The 24,651-nt window shown below is 39.2% G+C and overlaps 3 protein-coding genes across 4 annotated transcripts; 2 read left to right on the top strand and 1 right to left on the bottom strand.

The window, feature by feature from the left end:
- Nucleotides 1–1,155: 1,155 nt before the first annotated feature.
- dhx32a (DEAH (Asp-Glu-Ala-His) box polypeptide 32a) lies at nucleotides 1,156–10,316 on the top strand. Its single transcript, XM_034707762.1, has 11 exons — nucleotides 1,156–1,891; nucleotides 2,685–2,878; nucleotides 5,949–6,321; nucleotides 6,432–6,665; nucleotides 6,755–6,848; nucleotides 6,988–7,137; nucleotides 7,708–7,899; nucleotides 8,065–8,205; nucleotides 9,329–9,519; nucleotides 9,598–9,788; nucleotides 9,905–10,316. Exons 1-11 carry the CDS (start codon nucleotides 1,631–1,633, stop codon nucleotides 10,101–10,103), a joined length of 2,220 nt encoding a protein of 739 aa, XP_034563653.1. The 5' UTR covers nucleotides 1,156–1,630; the 3' UTR covers nucleotides 10,104–10,316.
- Nucleotides 10,317–10,916: 600 nt separating this feature from the next.
- bccip (BRCA2 and CDKN1A interacting protein) lies at nucleotides 10,917–16,772 on the bottom strand. The gene is made up of 7 exons (XM_034708302.1): nucleotides 16,538–16,772; nucleotides 14,493–14,567; nucleotides 14,316–14,396; nucleotides 14,137–14,223; nucleotides 13,842–14,029; nucleotides 11,748–11,916; nucleotides 10,917–11,607 (listed from the first exon to the last, which is right to left on the bottom strand). The coding sequence occupies exons 1-7, from the start codon at nucleotides 16,679–16,681 to the stop codon at nucleotides 11,437–11,439; spliced, it is 915 nt and encodes a 304-aa protein (XP_034564193.1). The 5' UTR covers nucleotides 16,682–16,772; the 3' UTR covers nucleotides 10,917–11,436.
- A 2,515-nt stretch (nucleotides 16,773–19,287) lies between these two features.
- uros (uroporphyrinogen III synthase) lies at nucleotides 19,288–24,317 on the top strand. 2 transcript variants are annotated; one of them, XM_034708767.1, is made up of 10 exons: nucleotides 19,288–19,395; nucleotides 19,844–19,924; nucleotides 20,037–20,120; nucleotides 20,590–20,686; nucleotides 21,539–21,613; nucleotides 22,003–22,077; nucleotides 22,183–22,266; nucleotides 22,398–22,483; nucleotides 22,584–22,682; nucleotides 22,773–24,317. In XM_034708767.1, exons 1-10 carry the CDS (start codon nucleotides 19,294–19,296, stop codon nucleotides 22,911–22,913), a joined length of 924 nt encoding a protein of 307 aa, XP_034564658.1. In that variant the 5' UTR covers nucleotides 19,288–19,293; the 3' UTR covers nucleotides 22,914–24,317. The 2 variants fall into 2 exon arrangements, with proteins under 2 accessions (XP_034564658.1, XP_034564659.1); XM_034708768.1 differs by lacking the exon at nucleotides 19,288–19,395 and adding an exon at nucleotides 19,417–19,471.
- Nucleotides 24,318–24,651: the final 334 nt, after the last annotated feature.

The raw sequence follows: 24,651 nt of genomic DNA, 5'->3' as shown, positions 1-24,651 counted from the left end.
AACAATCTCAGGCGCATGTAAACGCCATATCCTGAAAATAATCAAAACCAGTATAAGGCTCATTACCAGGATGAAGTATATGTAACACATTTGCTTTGGAAAGTGCTTTAAATTTTAACTTTTCAAATCAAATCAAATCAACTTTATTTATATAGCACTTTACACACAACACAGTTGATCAAAAGTGCTTTACAACAGAAAATGAGGAAAACGAAGAGAAAATGAAAAATAAAAAACAAACAGAGGGAGCGAGAGGGAAGGAAGAGTGGTAAGAGAGCAATATAATTAAAAATGAAATTAACAGTAATAATAACAACAACAGTAATGACAAGAAATATAATTAACAGTGCAGTGAGTATCTGAGCCAGTGTGGTTAAGAGTAGTTAAAAGCTATCTTTTGACCTGATTTTCTTTTTTTAGTCCTTAAAGAAAGTTTTGAATGTTGGCAAACAGTATTACTTTTTAAATTCAATGAATTACACATAGGAATATCACATCTGTATGATAGTTTAATGTTAATGGTTAAAGTAAATATTAGTTGAGACCATAGACTGTATATATTATGGACAGCGTTGCTTCGCCTTTCCCCATTGTACGGTTTTGAAGGGAGTTTGTGTGTGTCCAAGGTAAAAAGCTTCGCCCCAGAGCTTAGCGTCCCAAGGTCCTACAGAGTTTCTCTCTATGGCAGCTGTTAATCAAAGCAAACCCGGATGTAAAACCCTGTTTTTTAACCTCTAATAACTAACGTAAAAGAAACTTTTCAGAAAAAAGAGGCATTGAACACAAAACAGTCAAATAATAACTATATTATTATTATTATTATTATTATATGTATTATTATACATATCACCACAGCATACAGATATGAGAAACGTTCGTATGATGTGTATTTATTTTTTTAAGTTTGACCGCAGCCCCATTCAAATGAATGGGGGAGACAGAGTTTTTGACCCATACAGCAGCCAGCCACTAGGGGGAGCAGTTTTTGTGGCAGCCTCACTTCGAGGCGAGCGAGATGACTTCAGTTTTTAATACAGTCTATGGTTGAGACAGACAGGGTGATTGATTTTAATTGTTGTACACCACCAAATCATCATACCACCCTTGCAAAAGTCGGTGCCCCAGTGGGGCCGCCCTTGTCAAAGAACCTGTGGACACGCCCCTGCCCACTGCCTGCTTTACAGAGGATTATCCGCCACATTAGTGAAGTGTCACACTTATGCAGACTTGAGAAAAGGAAGCCACATTTTGAGACTATTTTCCGATTTAATACCTGCCAAAAAATGACGTCACAGCCCTCCTTAATACGCGATGATTTTGCATTGAAAGAAGATTATGACAGGCCAGTGGGCACGGCTCGGACTTGAGGCATGAAGCAAATCAAAACACGTGTGAAGCCACGCTGGGGATAATTACGCGCCGGTGCGCACTACACTTCAGCCTAGCCCCGAACAGGACAACTTCAGGCTTTCACAGCCTGACAGATAGGCCTTCAGTTTCATAAAGTAAGCGAAATAGAAGAGATCATGTAAGTTATTGATTAGATATGTGCGACTAATAACCGGAATGGACCAGTGGTAGAGAAACCTTTGCGCGCTCTTGTCCGGATTAACACATATATGCTGGTGTCATGTCGGAGGAAAACAATTCCGCGGAGGTTGACATTCACCCTGAGAGTGAGGAGTGTCCTGCGGAGGATTCATTCGGCTTTGGAGATGACCTGGAGTTGAATCAGTTTGATGGATTGCCCTTTTCCTCTCGTTATTACAAACTACTAAAGAATAGGAAGACTCTGCCAGTGTGGAAGGTCAGGCACGAGTTTGAAGATGCTCTGGTAAACAACCAGTTGCTTGTTGTCTCTGGGACGGCCAAAACTGGGAGGAGTACACAGGTAAGACTTGATGAATGACATAATTATTGTAATTAGAAGGGCGGCTGAAAGTCTCTGGGAGGTAAATTTTATTTAAAAGGAGTTTGGGGTTATTTTTCAAGAGAGGTGCTTCAATTTCCCTCATGAAACTTGATTTCAGATCTAGGTTGTGAGCATGTGGTACAAAAAATGATAAAGAATAAAGCCTCTCCCTTTTAGGTTTCCAATCTTTTTCTCTGTTTAGAGACATGTTGACTTCCTTCAGACTGCGCCTAAATACCAGAGCATAACCCAATTTGAATGACTTGCATTCAGTTGTCCACCACATGCCTGGTCCAGCCCTTTCAGCCTTTATTTGATTATAATGTGGATTTAACCCTTTTATATTGTTTTTTTTTTCTCACACTGTCTCTCTCTTTTCTGATTCTGTGACATGGATCTGTTCCATTATGTGAACTTGTTGTGTGAACATGCTGTCCAGCTCAGCAGATGCTGTTTTCACTCTGAGGCCGTCCAAGCTCCTGACGGTCAGGCTTCACAAAGGCTTCAGCAGGGGTGTTAGGGGACCTCCTGCTGCTAAGCCCTGATCCGCTGAAGCCGCTCCGTGCTGCCAAAGCAATTTTGCATTATGAGCGATAACACCATGCAATATCTCCTGTCACTGTTTGTTTTGCTCTGTGCTTAAACAAAAGTTGCTGGTACAACCCTAACAGGATGCACAATGTGAAAGGAAAATGTTTATTGGTTAATAAGCAGAAGACTTACAATAAAGTGTTAAAGGGTGAGCAATATTTGATGGTGATTCTCATTTCAGATTCCTCAGTGGTGTGCAGAGTTCTGTCTGTCTGCTCAGTACCAGAACGGCAGGGTGGTGTGCACACAGACCAGCAGGCAGCAGGCTGTAGATCTGGCGTTACACGTGGCTGATGAAATGGACGTCAACATAGGCCATGAAGTGGGTTACACCATCCCTCAAGAGACCTGCTGCTCCTCGGATACTGTTCTGAGGTCTGTTTTCAAGTCTTTTTGATATCATCCACAAGGCCAAACCCTTTCCTTTACTGTGTCACTGAAACTGAAAATTCAAGCTGAAGAGGCCTTATGTCATACTCCACAGAAAACTACCCTCCTTGTGTTTCTCACAACATGCCAAAGTCTTCACTGGTGTGCTCAAGTGTGTTAATCAAACGGCAACCTCTGGTCTCAAAATATGAAGCCCATGCAGAAGTGTTATAAACTGCAGTTCATTGAGTGTCCTCTTGAGGCTGGATGCAGAAACACCGGAAACCACATACACATCCATTCAAAAAGACGATCTTTGCAGCAATAATAAACATGTTTACAGCCTGGTTAAAAAAACGGCATGACAGTTCAGAAGATATTAAGTTTACGAGTTTTGCCCATTTTTAAGAACATGACTGACTTGATTGACAGGCGGGAACACTGTAGCTGTTGGCGAGGAGGCTCAAAGCCCGCCTCTTTACCTCACACTAGCTCCACAGAAGTTCAGCATTTTCCAGTATGGCACCCGTCGACGATTGGTTTTAAAACAATGGCTGTTTTCGAAACAGTATGCTACATACTACCTACGAATGTAATAGGTTGTAGGTAATGCCTACTACATATTGCATTTCAATTTAGTATGTAGTATGAGTGTTCTGTTGGATCTTTAATGAAGCATGCTGGGCCAGACGTCACTGGATTTCCGGTTTCACAGCACATAAAAACTGAGTTCCCCTCGTCAAAAAAGAAGAAAAAGCAGAATTAGAGCTGTGCATTGTGGGAAACAGTACGCGAGGCAGACTGGTCCGATGCATACTGTGAAATTTTCCCGTATCAGTACGACATGCGGGGAGTTTTGGCATACTGCAGATTTTGCTCTTGTTGACTTACTTTCCTGCTACATACTGAATTTTGGCCAAATCAGTACGTACTGCTAGTATAATAGGCAGTTTCGAAAACAGCCAGTGTTCAGTAACAGATGGGTGACGTCACAGATACTACGTCCATTATTTATACAGTCTATGGTGTTAATATGCTGCTTTACCCATCTGTAAGGCTTTATTTTTGGCTACTGGAGCCATTTGATGGATCAAAAAACGATGAATCTGCCACATGAGCAGCACTTTCAAACATTCATCTGACTTGAAGCAAGCCTGTTAAACTTCTCTCTCAAAAATGAGAAAAGCATTCCTCGTTAAAGATAAAAGTTACCATGGCTTAAAACAGCTACTGTTTGCTGAAGTTAGGACACTTTTCATATGTGTTGCAATGACATTCACTTTTCTGCTTGTGTGACCCCTCTCTACTTGTGCTACTGTTACACAATACTTACTCTTGAATAAACCTTTCAGTGGTTTGATCTGAAAAGTAAACAAGACGTAAATCCCCCCCCAAAGCTCAGCAGGACGCTTTTGGGCTCTGGCATTAACATTCCTCTCGGCTGATCCAATCACAGTTGGACAGTTCATGCAACATCAGTTCACACCTGGAAAATCAGTGCAGTAGTGGCTCCTCGTTTTAAACTAATATCACACTGTTATTGGCCTCCAAATAATTGCTTACTTCTGTCTATACAAAGGTTGTCAAATAAGTTCACAGCACTACAGAAGAGCCCAGGTCACATGAGATATACGCCAAGTTATGATACGATATGCTTTATTGTCACCCTGGAGAAATAGGTAAAAACATTTTTTTAAAGAAGTTATAACTAGATTGAATACAATACGTTCAGATTTCCGCTTGGAAGTCCAGATTTAAGTGCTTCAAGCTCTACTGTGTCGACTGTAGTGTTAATCATAGGCGTTTCTAGCCCATTTTTGAGGGTGCTGAAGCACCTCTAAATTGAATCCCAGCACCCCTGAAATTTTAGATTTTTTTTTTTTTATGTATATCCTTTTTAACAAGATAGAAAAGTTTCAAAACCATACAGTACTTGGTTGATATGTAGTATTTTAACAACAAAATACAGCAGCTCCACCACGTTTTACATGTTGTGCATTGCATTTCTAATGAAAGTCCAAAAATGAACTCCAATGTCAAATTTTGGTATTTTTGGTACTCACTATGAGGGGCTGGTTTACTCCAGAAACATACATACAGTTTATGTATATGTTGAGGAGCTGCTGTATCAAAATGAGTTGTCTTTCCCAGAAATTAGGGTTACCATATGTTTCTTTTATGATTCCAATCCATTTCTCTTTTGCTGTGGCTCAGCATTTAAATCACCTTTATCAGATTTGATGGTTTAGTCACAGACTTTCCCAAAAAGTGTTATACTTCCCTTTCACAAATGTGGGAATGAAATTGCATTAAAATGTACATAACAGTGAAATTTATCTTGCCCGGCTCAGCACCCCTAAACAGCCGATCCTAGAATCGCCTCTGGTGTTAATAAATACAAACATTGAAAAACAAACAGAGAAGCTCAAATTAAAGGAAACAACTTATATTGCACAAGTTTGTATATGTGACCAAGGCCATCTCCAAATTGCTGCTGTTGGGCTGAAACCTTGTATCTCCAAAACAACTATGTAAAAACAACAAATTAAAAAGTTTTTTTATCAACAAAACACTGAACAGAATTCATGTTTTATATTTTGGGCATTTCTGCCTTTAATGGATAGGACAACTGGAGAGAGACAGTAAATGTGGGGGAAGACATGCAGCAAAGGGTCGAGTCCAGGAGTTAAACCTGCGACTGCTGCAACGAGGACCATAGCCTCTGTTTAAGGGGGGTGCGCTTAGACCGCTAGGCCAACAGCGCCCCTGTCCCAACCTGTTTTTGTACTTTTCATTGGCTGAATTTTATTAATTTCCACTGGAGGGTTAACAAAAACATGATGTTTTGAGAAAATAGATAAATAATGAAATATGGAGATACAAGGTTTCTGCCTGAAATGTAGTCCAGGCAGTTGGACCTTGTTGCTTTCTCAGTGCATTCTGAATGAATACCAGATATTTTTACACAAAACCAGTGCTGCTTTCAAGCTAGAGTTTCTATTCTATTTTCAAAAGTGACAAAGTCATGTCCAACAATATCTTCACGTTAACCCCTGTGGTCGCTTTCATCACTCAGGTACTGCACCGACGACATGCTCCTGAGAGAGATGATGTCGGACCCTTTCTTGGAGCACTACGGAGTCGTCCTCATCGACCAGGCCCATGAGAGAACGGTCAGCACAGACATCCTGCTCGGTCTCCTCAAGGACATTCTGCTACAGAGGCCTGAGCTCAGAGTGGTGGTCCTCGCCGTCCCCCCGATGACCGATGAGTTGCTGAACCACTACGGCAGCATCCCGCTCATCAGTGTACAGGTCTCGTCTCCCGCCGAAGTGGTCCACAGCAACAGCAGCAGCAAGGACTACTTCTACTCTGCACTGAGATTGGTGCTGGAGCTGCACCGAACCAAAGAGGGTGGAGATGTTGTCGTGTTTTTGGCCTCTGATGACGTAAGATTTTAAACCCTGTCGCCTTTTTTAAAAATTGATTTCCTTAAACTAAAGCAGAGACTGCTCAAAAACATACTCCTCATTTGAGTTGATTGTCATTCTTTCTTCAGGAGGTTCATTGTGCACACGCCATCCTTCAGCGGGAAGGCACCAGGCTCGGAGCAGAGCTGGGCCAGATGGTCCCTGTTGTCTTGTGTCCCATACAGGGACGGTTACTTCCTGACCCGACTGAGCAGCCAGGACTCTCCAGGAGAGTTTTCCTCTCTACTCACCGGGGAGAGGATATGTGGCTGGCTACAGAGTCCATCAACTTTGTCATCAACACAGGAGTCCAAAAAAAGATGGTGGGATATTTTTAACAGACAACCTTTATTAAGAATCCACCTGAAACTGGCGATTTGTTTGTAAATGACACATGGTTTTGACTTTTTAGGTGTACAACCCCAGAATAAGAGCTCACTCAGAGGTACTGACACCCATCAGCCAGTGTCAGGCAGATGTACGGAAGCAGCTCTCTGGACCAACAGGTATGTGTGACAATGCGTGAGCTTGAAACATGAGAGAAGCTGCGATCTGATAATTTCCAAAACATCCTGGAATCTTTACATTAATGCTGAAGGAACAACATCAAGATCAATCATAAACATGTTTGAATGTGTTTCTTAGGTAAGTGTTTCTGCCTGTATCCAGAGGACAGTAAGCTTTCTGCAAAGAACCCTCCACAGATCCTCGAGTCCAACATCACACCAACAGTCCTTTTCCTAAAACGCATGGAGATCGCCGGCCTCGGGCAGTGCGACTTCATCGACAGACCAGGTAGGAGATTACACAAGTTCACCATTGACACATTTTCAAACTCAAGCTGCTCATTCCCACACATGACATCATGTTCCCACCCTAATATACAACCAAAGAGGTAACATGGGAGGGGTCTTTTTTTTGGCTAGAGGAAGCTTAGTCCAGAGGAAGCCCAGTGTTTGCTCTGCGTAGCTGTTTAGGCCCAGTCAGCCATGATTAAGCTGAGCCGACAGGACCCTGCTACTAACTATTGTCTGAGCTCTGCACCACCCTAACGCGAACAGAAGAGGCTACAAGAGGCCAGCTCATTAGTGATTATACAACATGTCTCATTTAGGCAGCACCAGACCAGCACAATGAAGGGGGACCAGGGGCCAAATGTACTCTGCCTGCTCCACTCAATATTTCAGCACAATGTGGCATGGAAGTGACTTACCCAGTGTTTCAGCCCAATCATATAAACTCGTCGACCAATGAGTCATTTTTGGATACCATCACCACTGCTGAGTCCTACTGGGAAATCGCAGCATAAGAAAATTTGATTCTGCATTGGGAAGTTATCTCATGTTGTTTAATTCCTCATTGCAGATCCTGAAGGTCTCATGCAGGCGTTGGAGGAGCTGGACTACCTCGCAGCTTTAGATGACGACGGCAACTTGTCTGAAATGGGCATCATAATGTCTGAAATCCCTCTGGAGCCCCAGATGGCCAAAGCTCTGCTAGCATCCTGCGAGTTTGACTGTGTGAGCGAGATGCTGACCATCGCAGCAATGCTGTCAGGTACAAATGCTCAACTTTAGCTCACAATGGAAGCTAGACTTCTTTCAAATACCGAAGATCATGTAAAAGGGGTTGTTGATGCATCATGTGAGAAGTTGTTGAAGCAAGTTTAAACCAGATGGACTCACTTAAGTTGACCTTCTTGTTTCTTGTTGTGTTTTTTAGCACCAAGCTGCTTCCTGAAGCCGTCTGCTGGCATGAGCCACGAGGCAGTCCAGTGCCAGAGAAAGTTCCAGCACCCAGAGGGAGATCACTTCACCCTTGTTAATATCTATAATGCCTTCAAACAGAGCCAGAGAGAACAATGTAAGACACAGCTGATGAAACACAACCAATCTGCTTCCAGGAAAGTAGTACATGTTAAAACATGATGTATCCTCCCTGCCGTTTTTTTCTGAATCTGTTTTGAATAGTCACAAATCAAATCTTGACTGCACTCTGTCCCTGACAAGTTGTAGAAAATTTCAGGCCAGCCTGCCTCTGATATTATCCAAAGTTATCTTCACAAATGTCCCGTACAGCATGACGTTATCTCGTCGGATGGAGGGTATCTTGGTAGGAGGGGGGCGGTGGTGTCTCAGGACATAAAAAGGGTGCCGTGATAGTCAGTGTTAGGCTTACAAGATAGCCAAGATGGCAACCAAAGCATTGTCCAATACTATAAGGTTTTTTGCTTTTATATCAAAGCTTCATGCTGTTGGGTGTATTATTGAATGAATGCAAAAAAAATAACAGGCTCTCAAGCTGAGAGGAGTATGAAGCTGCTTCTTTACATGCATGAACATGGCATCAGTCACATGATATAAAAGTCAGTTACCCTGCCTTATTGCAAAAATGTTACTAGAGGACTGACAGGGAAAACCCAGATCAAGTTGCAGTAGAAAATTTGATTGCCTAAAATGTTTGCAAATTGTGCATGTGTGAATACAGCTTCTTGTAAAACCTAGTGTCATCATGCAGAATGACTAACTAATTTAATATATAAAATGTTACTTTTAATGTAACAAGATGACTGGTAATCAAGGGAGTTTATATATATATATATGTAGCATGTAAAACAGACACGTCAAAGGTTCTGCATACTCAAACGAGTGTTTTGAGCTGATATGACCCTAATGCAATTTAACACTTCAATGTTAGCTTAAATATAGGCTTTATATGAGAAATGTGCAAAGAAATATATTCATGTCATGGATTGAAATAGGCTAACTCCTCTTGATATTTGTCCTAATTCTTGGAAGACGAAATCTAAAAATCAGTAAATTGGTGTAACCCAAGTCGTGACGTATATATTATATATTACCTTGGATTGAAGCCACTCCTTAGTCATTTTACCGTCCTGTCACTGTGGCTCTGTTTTTCAGTTTCAGTCTTGCTTGAGTTTGAGACAATAATCTATTTTGCTGCACCTGGTTCTTTTCATTCCCAGACTTCAGCGCCAAAAAGTGGTGCCAGGACTACTTCCTGGACCATTCCGCCCTGAAGACAGCCGAGGCCATCAGATCTGAGCTGACCGACACCCTCAACAGGATCGAGCTTCCCATCTCCGAGCCATCCTTCGGCACCAAAACGAACACCCACAACATCAAAAGAGCTCTGTTGGCTGGATTCTTCATGCAGGTTCGAAGAGAACACTGTCAGTTTAAAACCGTCAGCCTCTAGCACCCTCCAAGTTTATATTGTATCTCCTACTCTTAGATCGCACGAGATGTGGATGGCTCAGGAAACTACTTCATTGTGACACACAAGCACATGGCGACGGTGCATCCACTCTCCTGCTACGGGGCTCAGTCCCACAAGCTGGGACTGCCAGAGTGGGTTGTTTTCCACGAGTACACGCTGTCGGAGAACAACTGCATGAGAACAGTCTCTGAAATTTCCCCTCAAGTGTAAGTCAGCCCTTTTCTTTAGCTCATTGCTCGTCTCTTCAAACATCTCTGTAGTTGGATATCTTGATACAAAGACCTCATCAATGGCATTTTTCATACTCCTCCTTCTGCTTCAGGTTCATTCAAATGGCACCAGTCTACTTCTTCTACAACCTGCCCCCTAGTGAGAGTAAAGACATACTGCAGGACATGTTGGACCTGGACGGCTCTAGTAAATGTAAAGATGAGACACAAAAAGCCTCGACGATGAGCAGTAGTGCCGACGATAGCTGTGCTGTGGCGACACAGACGTACGACAGATGTGTGATTCAATGATTTGAATTTCTAACTGTGAACATCTGGCCTGTAATATCACCAAATGCTCCCAAGTGTTTGTAGTCCACCTTATTTTGCTGGTCATTTTTGGACAAAAGCAGCTGATTTGATGACATGTTGACACTTTCACATGATGTTTTTGTAGCAAGTTGCTTGTTGTGTTAAATCAATTGATTTTTTTCAGTTGTGGTCCAATACAGCATTCCTAACATCCTTGTTCTTCAATATTTCTTCCTTGTTTTGCTCACTTCCTCTAAACCCTGTCTGTCTGAGAATGTGAGGTCTCTCCTGAGAGATGACTGTTAGGATTGTTCGACATTAATGAGCAGAAGAGGGGCTGCAGACGGATGATGTGTTGCTGTTCTCAAAAGGGAGTGAAAAACTTGAATACCTCTTGTGCACAGAACCAGGACTGACCGATTTAAAGAATTCTTCCATGCATTTGCAAGATGAGTCATTATTTTTTACTTCTTTTCATGTTTCTTTTTTTATTTTGGTTATATTTTTTGGCCTTTCTGCCTTTTATTTTATAGGACAGCTGAAGAGAGACAGGAAATGTGGAGAGTAGAGAGTGGGGGAAGACATTCAGGAAATGGTTGCCCGGCCGGGAATTGAACCGGCAACCCCTGCGAAGAGGACTGTAGCCTCTGTACGTGGGGCGCTTAGACCGCTAGGCCACCAGCGCTCCATCTGTTTCTTATGCAAAGTTCTCCTTATCAGAGATGTTCTCTTACAGTGGAATGTGAAGTTATGAGACTTGGAAGAATTAAACGTTGACATGCCGAAAAGTTTTTGGAGACAACGATGAAGAAATGCAGACACAGATTTAATTTATTGACAATCAGTGGCAAGAAATCCAAAGAAATGCCTGGTCAATTTATGTAATTTTCACAAATGACTTCTGTTTAAAAATATGTGGAATTGGCTTTCTACCAAGATGTCTTGAAGGAAAATTCAAATATGTTATTAGATTTTCAGGCGAATGAGGCATCTGTTAACGTAAAAGGTGTATATTTAGTAGTCTAAGCTTGTAAAAAACACGAGTTAGAGCTAGATTTATATTTCTATTCACGATTGTACTGCTATATCATTTTGAAGTATAAACAGAATGTGGGGATTTTTACCTTTTTCGTAAAGTTAAACACTAATCGGTAAAAACTGTGTCACTAAAATTCCCACAAAAAGGAAACCTTCACTGCCAAAATGTAATAAAGTCAGGTTTACATCACTGACTATCTTCTTTAAAAATACAAAAGCATTTCTTTTACAGTCTCTTTACTGAACCATTTCAAAAGTATTCATGTGTAGAAACATGTCTGTTTATTTGGGGGCTTCACACAGTAAGGTATTCTTTGAGTTTGTCCATAATGGCGGGCATTCTGTCCGCTGGTATCAGCATCACTGTCCTGAAAGGTTTCATGGGGACGTCATCGAACGACCACCTCCCGCTCAGGCAGGAGTCTGCTTCGTCCTGGACCGAGTAATGGAACTTCATGATGGCTTGCTGAGAGGAGAAAAGAGAGAACGCTTCAATGAGCAAGAAACTGGCTCAGGTAGGAAGGTCTAACAGTTCACATTTAAAAATCTAAACCTAATACAGTAGTTCAAAAACATGAAGCATTTAAAGCTCTTGGTTGCATTTACCTCGTAAAAGAATTCCTCCTCTGCATTCACGAACAAGTACTCCTCTTTGGGAGCGCCTCCTCTGGCTGGAATAGTCTTGCTCGCCTCTTTGCAGGTTTTGCTGATCATCAGACAGTAGTGACATCTCCCACTGGGCTTATTCGTCCTCTGAGCTTCAGCTATTTCATCCCTGAAGGACAAAATAACATTAAACTTTAAAAACACACATTTCCTTCCTTTCTTCCATAAACAAGGACAATTTTTATTTAATCAGTTCATACCTCGGAGACTCAACAAATACTCCTTCATAGGGTTATTATTTATCATGTGTGCAACATTTTCTCAGTACCAGAATGAAATATTGAGTGGAGTGTTAAAATACAAGGTCTTTCTTTTTTCTCTTTTAAGAAAAATATCATCTACTAAGGAGAAAATAAGTAGTTTGGATGCTGCTTTTTCAAAATACTCAGTGTAAAATGCTGAAAACTTATCTGCCCTGTTTCTAAATGTAAGCAGACAGATTGAAGGTAAGAGATTGCTAAAAAAAAAAAAAAAAAAAATGGAGTTAAAATTGAAAACCAGCAAAGCAAACCACGGGATCAACAAGTCTGGAGGTAAAGAATGTCAAATTGGGGCGTCGTTGGTAGGGTTGTAACGATACATCGCAAATCGGTTAAAAATCGATACAAATAAGGGTGGATTAAAATCGATTCAACATAATTTCCATCTGGATATTATTTTCAAACAGTAGAAGGCGCTATCTGCATTATACTCTGCTTGTTCAACATCATTAAGTCTCTTGCGCTGCTCTCTCGTCACTCGCTGAGTGGAGGTGTTTGAAGTTTAAAGCATGTTTCGATGTGAATCAGCGGAGACGCTCAGCTGGGGGCTGCGGCTGAGTGACAGGTCTCCACGAGCGCTTTCTTTTTCCTTCGCTGCAGGACTGATTATGACCCGGTTGCGCTCCCGGCTGACACATGACCACGTTCACATGATTTTTCCCAATAAGAACACGTAGACAGAAAACTGGACACTGAGTCTAAAATATGATCCTGTTCAGTTCTCCTGTTGCAGTAAATCCACATGTTGAAGTCTGAGTCTTCACTCTATGAAGATGCGTCCACGGAGATTATTTATAAGCCTGCTCCTCACGTTGATATCCAGCATGTTTAACATTTTGAACACCTCAATATGATCTGAGCTGTTTAATACCGTCAGTTATATACATTGTGTCATGAAGGAAATTTTAATTTAGGGGGAAAAAACGCATTTGGCATTCTTTCTGACATGGAAAACTTTTACGTTTTTTTAATGATGAAACGATAATTGATCGTTAACATTTCCAAAGATCGATCAAGGAGAATACTTGAAATTTACATCCCTAATTTAAAGAGATTTACCTTATTTGTTTTAATATTTAATACTTTCGTTTGGGAATCGTTCACTTTCCATTTCTCCACAATTGTTGTGAAATTTTCAAACTGCTGAAAAAAAGTGTGCAGTGGTTTTATTTGAGTTACAACACAACTTAAAAATGAAAAAGGCTTAATTTGTTTACAAAGCAATATAAGAGAAAGATATATATTGCAACTGTCCATATCTGAGAATTGAAATTAAATTTAATTTTGAGTTCAATCCAGTTTTCTTGAAAATCTTTAGAGAATCGTATCGTGAACCAAAAATCGGGATTTGAATCGAATCATGGGTTAAGTGTATCCTTACATCCCTAGTCGTTGGCCTAGTGGTCTAATGGTGTGCCCCCATATACAGAGACTATAGTCCTCGTCGCAGCAGTCTCAGGTTCAACTCCCCATCTCTACCATTTGCTGCATGTCTTCCCCCACTCTCTACTCCCCACATTTCATCTCCCTCTCCCGCATCCCTATCCAATAAAAGGCAAAAATGCCCCAAAACATAACTTATAAAAAAAGTGTCAAATGAGTTTGTTGAGTCTGACTAACCACCAGCATTTAGCCCTCCTAGCATGCCTACAAGACTTCTGAGGCCTTCTTTTCCATCTCTCTTATTATCCCTAAACACTCTTGCAGCAGTTTCTCACATTTTCCCACTAAAGGAAACACTAAAGACGACAAAAAGGGAAAAAGGGAAACTTACTGGAGCTGTTTGTGCAGCGGGAGGGCGATCTGTGGAGGGACGTTAATGAAGCGCTCGCTCAGCAGGAGCCCCACAGGCTTACTGGTGTCACCAAGGATCTCTTCCAGCTGTTCGGCCATGCTGTGGGTAGAACTCTTCTCACACTGGTCCAAGATCAGCTCCTTTACCTCCTCCACACACTGCACACCCTGATAACAGAATCACATATAAACAGACATGTTGTTCAGCTGGAAAAATCTGAGTAAATGTGTGTTGGAAATAGGGCTTCAAAGATGGTGATTGCAGCTGATGTTACCTTTCTCTCTGTAAGGTTGAGCATACTGATGAAGCCGAACACTTGATCGGGGTCGTCATCATCACTGTCCTCAGGCACCTCAGCTTGCTGGGACAAACGAAAGAAACAAGTCACAACATGTTAGCGCTGAAACTCACTCAGAAAATCTGAGCAAAGATTCAAATGTTTCAGTAACTCACCTTGATGACGCTCCCGACATGATTCTGTTGGATGATGATGTCGGTCATCTCTGATGTGTTTACATGCGCCTTCAGAAAAACCTGAATCCCAACATGACAGAAGTGATCGGTGAGGCCGTGCATTCATTAAAAATGAGCATTATAATGTAGAAGTAGAGAATTAACAGTGTGCCAAACCTGCTGTAGAAGCTTCTTGACGCCATTGTAGTCATTGTGTGAAATGGTGTGGGCTTCGAAGTCCACAATCACCTCCTGTGTTAAAAAGAGCAGTCAAAAATAACACGTCAAAGTTCTTTCTTGACCTCTAGTAGTTTTTATATAATTTCTAAGTATATAAGATGTTTTAGTTGAACTCATTGACGATATTGACATACATTGTACACCTTTCAGTAAAGCTTGTGAGGAGTTTGTGTAATCTTTTAAATCTCCTCTTAAGACCCATTTTTACTGATTTGCTTTTGTGAATTCTTCCTTTTAACCACTGTTTACTTTTATTTATAATTATTTAAATATTTTATCCTACTAATTAATTGTTTTAATTTTATTAGATGATTTTATAAGAGTATCATTTATTTATTTTTATTCTTTATGTTCTTAATTGATCCTTTTCCATTTTCTATTTTCTCCAAAGTGATGTCTTCTTCTTTAAACCTTTTTTATTGTCCTTTAATGCTTTTATTTACTTATCTTTAATGTGCATTCCTAACACAAAAATGAAAACGAAAGGGGACAGGGCGTTCGCAGTCCGACACTCTGGAACCATCTGCCTGAGGAGATCAGGTCTGCTGAGTCAGTGAGCTCTCTTAAACCCCTTCTTAAAACATACTTTTATCGCAGAGCCTTCCCGGATTTTATTTGACTTTATTTTATTTTAACCGACCTAAGACATATATTTTAAAATAATTGTATTCCTTTAGAGTTATTTTAGGAGAATTTTGTGTCTTTTAAAATATGTTTTATTTCTTTATCTTGACTTGTGTGTTTTTATGAACTGTCTGTTTTATTTTGCTGCCCATGTAAAGCACTTTGTGACTTGGTTTTTGAAAAGTGCTCTATAAATTAATTATTTTTATTATTATTTATTTGTTGTTGTTTTTTACTCTATAACAGTGCTTTAATGGTCTACTGTCTCACCGCTTCACTCTTTTTAATTTGCGTTTATTCTTTAAAATATTGTGCATTATATTTGTTTTTTGTATAATTAGAATTCCTACATTCCTCTCTCTCTCTCTGTCAAAGCTTCATCTTATCATCCTGCCATGCTTTGCTTGTTTTTAATCCTCCTGTTATGTTGCAGGTCAAATCGACCCTTTTAAAAATCTATTTTAGGCAATACATGCCTTCAAAACCAGCTAAATGCAGCATACAAATCTGGGCAGCATGTGACAGAAGAGTCGTCGTGTTAACTTATCAACATCACTTCATAAAATAAAATATATAAAAATGTAAAATAAAATAAACAAAAATATATGTCATGTAAAACTATTGTATTTATATTTAGGGCTTTCAAATGTACATTTTAAAAAGTTTTAACATGAATTGTAGTAGAAAATGAGTGGGTTACCATGATCTGTGAAAATTAAAGAACACCAATGGACAAAATTTTAATTTAAATGGTTAGTAGTGGAGTTAAAAATTAGATTTAAAAAAATCCTATTGGGATTATTATTACATTTTTGGATAATTGAATATGCCCCGGGTCAAACTGACCCAGGAACATTATTGCTGTTCCAGAGAAACGAACATAACAGGAGTGATAAAGGTGCTATACAAATAAAATTATCATTGTCATTATGAGGTGGATTTTGGCGCCCCCCGTGGACAAATAATGTATTGTTATGCTGCTAATCTCTTTCTGCACATGTCTGATTAGAGGTTGCTTATAAAATTAATTAATTATCTTTAATTCAAACTGCCTAACATGAAGACAAATGGCTCTTTCAGCTGCATGCTTTGCAACACCTACCCTGTTGCATGCATTAAAAATAATTACATACAAGTAAGCGTAAGTTTACCCAATAGACTTAAGTTAACTTTAACATTCAAGCCTCCTTTCATTGACTCTGCATGTCAATATTCCAGTTCATTCTCAATCCTGAGACAGCCGCAGTTAATAGTTTTAGCAGCGTCCTGTTACCATTACACGACAGCTGAGTTAGCTAGTAGCTACCTAGCAAGGCCATGCAACTAATCCTCCTTCAGAGTCCCGTCTGCTCTTTTACCTCATTGATCTCCTCCTCCGACCCCTCGCTGTCATCCTCCCCGGACTCATCCTCATCATCCTCGGGGTTCTCATCAGAGCTGATATCATCTTCCGCGGGGTTTTCACCCAAACCTACTGCTCTCCTCTTAGCTGAAGAAGCCATGCTGCAAACAGAAACACACGTTGTAGTAGAAGAGTGGGCGGGGCGAGGGATACAGAAGAAGAGCCGTAGAAGAGAGCTCAGGAAACTGGCACTCTGGAGGCGCCATTTTGGATCCAAATGTACACGGCTTTCGGAGATGGGGGATTTGTGGCTCTTTGAAGAGAACCGGATCTTGAGGAGCCGTTCCTATCAAAGAGTCGTTCATAACACTGGCTCTTTGGCTCATTGATATATTTATTTATTTCTTAGAAGTCAACCAGTGGTAACTCGTTTTTATCAAGGAAACAATCACTGCTAGCAGTAATAAGATACGATTTGGATCAGACTAATTCAAACTAACACATCCCACCAATATATATATATATACTCTGCTGGTGGGAATTATTCTGAAATATTGATTATTGTTGGAGCTATTTGTTTATTTTTTTGTATTTAGTTGTTTATTTAGTTTGGAATAAATAAGTAGTATTAGTTGTTAGATTTATCTAAACTTTTCTTTTTATAACTCATTTAAGTTAGATTTTGGGGTTATATTTTTTGCTAGTGATTTGTTTAGTATACTTAGATTTTTTGTATATTTAGTATTTCTTTTGTTTGTTTTTGTTTCTTTAGTAATTAGGAACTGTGGGCACCTGAGGCTAAATAGGTAGGTAGGTGGCAGAGGGCCGGCATGCACCCGGGTGGGCCTATGGTTTTTTTTTTACCAGCGCAATAGAGGCAGCAGGAGCTGTGATTTTCTTTGTTCCTTTTGTTTGCTTGCTTGCCATCAAAATAAACCATTGGAAACCGCTGAACTTTTGCATGGACATTAGACTTCTTTTGCCTGCGTACATCACATCCCCACGGTGCATCAGTGACCCTTTGATTAAGTTTAGTTAAAGTTTGAGTTTGATACTTTAATTATTCTTTGAGTTTTTTATGTCAAATGGCCGCTATAATTATAATTTCATTTGGCATTGTAAACATTCCATAAGTTGGTGCCATATCCCCATGCTTCAACAGTGAGATCACTATTTTGAATTTTCCCTCACCTAAAAACTTTGTGACCCTATAAAAACTACGCAGGCTACAGATAACTTACATGCAAAACAAGTTTACTGTAAAAAATCTTCCACACAAGAACATTTTAACAATACAGAAAAAATATGTAAAAATAATAAATAAGAATATATATAAAAATACAAATAAAACTAGAATAAAAATTAGGACATTATAAAAGATTTTGTAAATATTTGTAAATGTACTTATTTAGTTGTATATAAACGTTGTAAGATATGCTTATTTTTACTTCTTTAATTTTAATTGCTTATAACTTTTTAATAATTGCTATTTTATAGGCTCTTGTTTGCTTTATACTATTTTGCACTATCCACTTTGCTGCTGTAACACTTAAATTTCCCTGTTGTGGGACGAATAAAGGATATGTAATAAAATGTGAATGCAAAATTGTACTACCCCACCTGGTGTTTCTACACCTGAACTACTTTACAAACAGGAACAGTTGTTCACGTGAAGGCAGCGTGGGCAATCTGCACATAAAAAAGGCTCCCAAATGAACGGCTCGCAACTGCGAATCGGTTCTCGTCGTTCTGCATTCTTCTATGCAGTGGTCTGCTGGGGAGCAGGGAGCACAGACAGGGACAGGAAAAGACTTAACAGACTGGTCAGGAGGGCCAGTTCTGTCCTGGGCTGTCCTCTGCACTCCATAGAGGAGGTGGGTGAGAGGAGGATGTTAGCCAAGCTGACATCCATCATGGACAATCCCTCTCATCCCCTGCATGAGACTGTGGGGTCCCTGAGCAGCTCCTTCAGCAGCAGACTGAGACTCCCACCCTGCAGGACGGAGCGCTACCGCAGGTCCTTCGTCCCATCTGCAATCAGACTGTTTAACACCAGCACTACTGTGTCCCTTTAATCATCTGTTCTCATCTTTCACTCCACTACAAGGAAGTTACTATGTGACTTGGCACATTCACAAATAACTACTGTATCCATCTGAATCGCACTGCTCTTCACACTGTGTATGTTTGTTTTTAAATAACCTGGTGCAATTTGTATCGTGCAATAACTTAGCTTATCTATTTATCAGATAGAAGTGTACATAGTGTGTATATATCTGTAATAGTTTCCATATTTTATTTTATTTTATTTTATTTTATTTTATTTTATTTTATTTTATTTTATTCTATTTTATTTTATTTTATTATATTTTACCCTTGTAAATGCTAATATTATTGTTATTAAATTTTTAACTATGTTAGTACATTGTTGTATTCCCCTGTCCCGTGTTGTAAGCTGTTGTCACAAAATAATTTCCCCCAACGGGTGACAAATAAAGTATATTTTATCTTATCTTAACTTAGCTTCACTTAAAAGAGCCGTTCAAAAGACCGACTCGTTCACGAACGTCACATCTCTATTTCGGACTGAGAGCCGCAACGTAAGCCAGTCGCTGGTGTTAAAACGGAATGAACCATTTTAGAAAGAGGGGTGAACAGTTTTTAAAACTGTGCTGTAACTCACTTGAAACATTAATAAATACATATTATCATTTTACACCTTAACTAAAAGACAGTGTTATTAACGAATAAGAGGCTTTTGGATTTAGTTTGATGTTTAAAAAAACAAAAAGGAGATATTCAATGATGTGTTGTGTCCCCTCTTCTTCAATGTGTCTGGAAACGTCATGCTGCAAGCGGAAGAGACAACCCCAGGTACATGACTTTCGTGTAACATTATGTTACTATCAAGTATTCTGTGTGGATAATGTCATTTTGCCGAAGGAGCAGTGTAAATAAAATGCTCTTTTGCATTTGGCATTATGACTGACTTTAATTTAAGCCACGGTTGTTGTAGCTAACCTCTCAATGAGTGTGTCTTGCCAATGTAAACAATAACACTCTACATAAATCAGGCTATACCTTCATTAAAACTACTACAGTGAACTGGAAGGTGTTAAATCATTGCTGTTAATTTGCTCCTTGTTTCCAGTAAACGTGACTCAACAGTATTGTTATCAGCACGTTGCATGTGGTTTGTCAGTTTTAGGGTGTAGCTTGGATTGCTGTGCCTTCACACCCTTTGTGGCTTGATTATTTGAAAGCTACATTTATATCTCACCCTGTGGTGTTTAGCTCTATTTCGTCTATCCTGTGTTTTAAGGTCTTCATCAGGATCAGGATGCATGTACTGCTTCTCAAAGAGCCAAGAGAGGGGGAGTCTGGACCTGATCCTTACATTAAGGTAGATGCACTTTCCTCGAAATCTACTTGTTTTTAAAAGTCCTGCAAAAAGCTTTTTTTTGTTTGCTTCCTGCTGCAAAATTTTAATGTAAATCCTTATTTCCATTGCACAGGAGCTGGCCTCACATGGACACAAAGCAACCCTTATTCCAGTGTTATCTTTTAAGTTTGTCTCATTAAACACCTTATCAGATAAGGTAAGCGTCATTTTTACAGATTTGAATAAGTGTTTCTTTTGATTTAAGTACATTTATTTATTTTATTTATTTATTAGGATCCCCATTATTCCACATTGTGGTTGCTAGTCTTCCTGGGGTCCACACAACAAAACAAAACAAAAAAAAAAAAATATTTAAAATCACACATTATCCATAAAACAAAGATGCAATAGCAGCCAATTATAAAAATCAAGAATGAAAATGAAAAATAAACTAAGTATCTGAGCAAATAAACGATGAGTAGCATTAAACTACAAATAATGGAAACAAAAAACTAATTGTCATATACACATGGCACCAAAAATTTATAAAACAAAGACTTTCAAAACAGTGATTACATAATAATGTCTATGAGGAATTCATCAGCATTTGTTTAAGTGACTTTTTAAAAGTAAAAGTTTATACTTTTTGTGACATGGATCTGTTGTTTGATGTCCTTTTATGTCAGCTCTTCCAGCCAGAAAAACATGGAGGTCTAATCTTTACGAGTCCAAGAGCAGTGGAAGCTGTGACAATGTGCTTGGAAGCTGAAGAAAGAAGAGAAGGTGAGGAATTTATCTATTAAAACAAACTATCATCACACCCTGTACCACATTATTATAACAGAATTTATTGAATTCTCAACAGTTTTATTTATTTATTATCTATTTCAAATTGTAGGCACTTTTATTCTACTTTATTTATTTATGTATTTATGTATTTATTTCAAATTTTAGTCATTTATATTCCACTTTATTTATTTATGTACTTATTTATTTATTTTAAGAATAGCATCTTTTGTTCTTTTAATGGTTTAATATTATAGTGTTTTATTATCTTAGAAATGTGTTTTCTTTTGGTGATTTTAATTTCCTGTGTTGAGTTTTAACATCTTACTTTAACATTTTTTTTAACATTAATTTATTTATTTATTTCAAATTTTAGTCACTTTTCTTCTACTTTATTTATTTATGTACTTATTTATTTATTTTAAGTATAGCATCTTTTGTTCTTTTAATGGTTTAATATTTTAGTGTTTTATTATCTTAGAAATGTATTTTCTTTTGGTGATTTTAATTTCCTGTGTTGAGTTTTAACATCTCATTTTACCTCCAGTGTTTCCTCATTAAGATATCATGAGAGCGTTTCCTCAGTTTGATCAGCAACTTCTTTTTCCTTTTTATATTTTCTTTTTATTGTTTTTATTACTATTATTGCATATATTGTGTTCTTAACCTTAAGATTGCTGGGTGGGATCTTTTTCTCAATTGATTCTATTTTAAGTTGTTTTTATGTACAGCACTTTGTGTTACAATGCCATTGTATGAAAAGCGCTTTATAAATAAAGTCTGATTGATTGATTTCTGTGTAGAGTATTCTCTCTACTGCTATTAATCTATGCCATATGACTTATTCAGAATGGAACAACTCTGTGAAAGACAAGTGGAACATGAAGTCCATCTATGTGGTTGGGAAGGCGACTGCTGCACTAGGTGAGTTATTGTACCTTATAAAACACACTTCTTCCTTTTACTTCTACTCGTCTGTGTGTGTGTTGTGCTTGTTATGAACTCCTCCTATCTCAATGCTGATGGCAGTAAAGTGTGGCAGGCACCAGGTGCTGACAGAAGTGTGTGAGGTGCTGTACACAAGTGACAGTTTGGTGTGAGACACGGTAAATATTTGCTTTTTAGAAGAAAAAAAACGAGCAGGTGTAGCACCTGTCTGACGTCTGCTTCCTGATCCTTTTGTTACAGCTGTGTATTTATTAATTAAAATAATTCAAATAAATGTAAATATGTAACATTTTTACAATTTCTTACAGATATATTTATTCTGTATCTTTATAATTCCAATCCTTCTCGTGTTTTTTTTCCTGCAGTACAAAATCTGGGTCTAAACCCCTTAGGCGAGGACACAGGGACCGCAGATGTCCTATCACGTGTCATCATTGAACGTATGATATGATAATATACTTCCACATTTTTCATATTTGAGTTGAACAGAAGATTTATGATACCTCTAATAACTAATTTGACCTTATATTTAATTCTCATCACAGGAGAGGACACAAATATCCCCCCTCTTTTTTTCCCCTGTGGCTCAATCAAAAGAGAAGTGTTGCCCACGGCGTTAAGAGAAAATGGTAAGCTTTTTTCCCTTTGTGCCTCACGGTATAAGCTCAAGGTGATAGAAGTCCCTCTGGGGTTACACTAATTATAAAATAATAATTGTGCTACCTTTATCACTGTGGGGATCTGTTTCTTTTGTTTCCAGGAGTGCCTCTGGAGACGCTGACTGTCTATCAAACCTCCGAACATCCAGATCTGGAGAAAAATCTGAAGAACTTTTTCAAAGAGCAGGTAAAAACTCCACTCCTACAGTTGAGTGGAACAGTTTGAGTACACTTTAGAGCACATCTTTTTAAATATAAAAATGAATATCTCTCTTTACATTTTGCAGGGCACACCAGCCAGCATCGCTTTCTTCAGCCCTTCAGGAGTGAAGTTCTGCCTGGATGTGGTGCGGAGGCTGTCGGGTGAACAGCTGACTCAGATAAAGGTACAGCTGACTCATACTCACCGTGTATGCGCACTACTTAACGCAACGCCAGTTCCCTCTGACAGCTACTTCTACTTCTTTTATTCCCAGTTTGGAGCCATAGGGCCTACTACAAGAGATGCTATGACAGCAGAAGGCCTGTGTGTGAGCTGCACTGCAGACAAACCTACACCAGAGCACCTGGCTGCTGCAATAGCTGAAGCTCTACAGGAACAACCTGCAGGCTCTTAAATCCAACCACTTTGTGTTCTCTTTGCTGTTTAACTTATGTGTACAGTCATCTGTTTTCTTCTGAGGTTTTTCTGACTTTTTTTGCATGTACATATGCTGATTTGCACTTTAAAAGTAGCTTTCTGTGACTTAAAGTTTAAAAATGTGACTTAAAGCTCCTGTGAGGAACTTTTTAGATTGCATAGATATGGGCGCCCCCTGTGGACAAAGAATTACCTTTAATCTTTCCCCTGATTTTTTCTTATACACACATTCATTGTGTGTTTTAACCAAGAGTCTCATCCTGATTTCTTTTAATACAGGAAATATTTAAAAAAGCAGTTTTGGCAGCGTTCACTTCGTCCGACACCTACCCTGCTGCAGCAATTTAAGACATACAAAATACCCAAATAAACCCCATCAATCTGTAGGTGCCGTGCCCGATGCTGCCATTATTTGTGCTGGCCATGCCTAATTTCTATTCAAACCTAATGTGATTCAGCATTTCCAGCGCAAAAAATGCCCTCTGCGTCAGCTGATTTTTATCGCAGCTCTCTCATTTGAAAAAAGTTCAACTTTTGGATCACCACTGCGCTCAATAATTTCACTTCTTAATCACTGACCAGTCAGAATCAAGAAGGGGCGGGACTTCTGGAATCAAATTTGTCAACAACAATGGCAGAGGTCCATACGAAGGAGAAACTTAATCACACTTGTTTTTTAGAGGTACAATTTCTGAGTTTGTTGCTTCTAATGCTATGACATGATTTGTATCAATAGTTTTTATAGTCTATAGTAAAATGCCATTGAATGAAAGCAAGGAGGAAGTATGAAGTATACAGAGCATTTCAAAGCAGACCTAATGACTAGGTATGAAGTTAAAATTCTTGACATGTAAATTACATAATTTTCCTAAAAAGCAGTGAAGGACTGAAGGCCAAACCCGACTTTAGGGTTTTGGTGGTTTAGATGCTTAGAAACACTGGATATGTTTTGGAAAGCCAAAATACTTTCACAAACAACCCCTTTACCCCTTCCAGCACCTCTCAAATACACACACACACACACACACACACACAAACACACGCCCCGCTTCACTACTTAGGAAAGCGGAAGTGCCACGGGACTACTAGCAGCAGCAAACGCTGGTGAGAAGCGCTCATAAATTAAAGTCTTGGGCCCTCCGAGTGCAAAAAATGGCGTCAGTGGACACGGCACCTTATTCTGATGGTCTTGTTGGCCTTATAAGGCCATAACGAGGCATCAGTATTAATTTCAGTCCGTTTCATAACCAGCTAAAAACTCCTCACAGGAGCTTTAATATATTCTATTTATGCTCAGTTTGTTCAAGGAAGTTGAGAATGTAAGATTTGTTTTTGAGAATAAACTCCGGCCAATGTGATGATTGTTGAAGGCCTGATCATTCATTGCAAATCACCCAAGTGTGTGTTTGTTTGTTTGTGTGTCCTATACAAAGCAGGTGTTGGCAGTCCTTGACTGTCATTGTCCACATGAAAGCAAAACGTTTCACCTTCTTTCCATAAGTCAACAACCATCCATTTAAAACCAATGAAGCATGCATCACACATCTACTCAGATCAGTCAGACTGAGCAGTTAGAAACAGTAGGTACTGGTTTACTTTTCACACACAGCTGAGGAAAGTGGGACACCTCTAGAGTGTCGCACCTTTAGATGGGTGTGGAGAAGCTCGGCGGCAGACTATAAAGCTGCACAGTAGTGTCTTCCTCGCAATCATCT

The sequence above is a fragment of the Notolabrus celidotus genome, chromosome 18, assembly GCF_009762535.1.
Source record: "Notolabrus celidotus isolate fNotCel1 chromosome 18, fNotCel1.pri, whole genome shotgun sequence".
Classification (NCBI taxonomy): Eukaryota; Metazoa; Chordata; class Actinopteri; order Labriformes; family Labridae; genus Notolabrus; species Notolabrus celidotus.
The sequence above is the reverse complement of the archived record's forward strand: the minus strand, read 5'-3'. Positions and strand labels throughout refer to the sequence as shown.

What these genes read in the sequence shown, in the direction of transcription:
- dhx32a (XM_034707762.1), top strand. Translation starts at nt 1,631, where the DNA reads ATGTCGGAGGAAAACAATTCCGCGGAGGTTGACATTCACCCTGAGAGT. An exon ending in AAACTGGGAGGAGTACACAG is followed by an intron (nt 1,892 to 2,684) that starts GTAAGACTTGAT and finishes TTCTCATTTCAG; the next exon opens with ATTCCTCAGTGGTGTGCAGA. An exon ending in TCTGAAATTTCCCCTCAAGT is followed by an intron (nt 9,789 to 9,904) that starts GTAAGTCAGCCC and finishes CTTCTGCTTCAG; the next exon opens with GTTCATTCAAATGGCACCAG.
- bccip (XM_034708302.1), bottom strand. Translation starts at nt 16,681, where the DNA reads ATGGCTTCTTCAGCTAAGAGGAGAGCAGTAGGTTTGGGTGAAAACCCC. An exon ending in TCAACCTTACAGAGAGAAAG is followed by an intron (nt 14,030 to 14,136) that starts GTAACATCAGCT and finishes TTCTGTTATCAG; the next exon opens with GGTGTGCAGTGTGTGGAGGA. An exon ending in CCGCTGCACAAACAGCTCCA is followed by an intron (nt 11,917 to 13,841) that starts GTAAGTTTCCCT and finishes TTTGTCCTTCAG; the next exon opens with GGATGAAATAGCTGAAGCTC.
- uros (XM_034708767.1), top strand. Translation starts at nt 19,294, where the DNA reads ATGTTTAAAAAAACAAAAAGGAGATATTCAATGATGTGTTGTGTCCCC. An exon ending in CACGGCGTTAAGAGAAAATG is followed by an intron (nt 22,267 to 22,397) that starts GTAAGCTTTTTT and finishes TTTTGTTTCCAG; the next exon opens with GAGTGCCTCTGGAGACGCTG. An exon ending in AGAACTTTTTCAAAGAGCAG is followed by an intron (nt 22,484 to 22,583) that starts GTAAAAACTCCA and finishes TACATTTTGCAG; the next exon opens with GGCACACCAGCCAGCATCGC.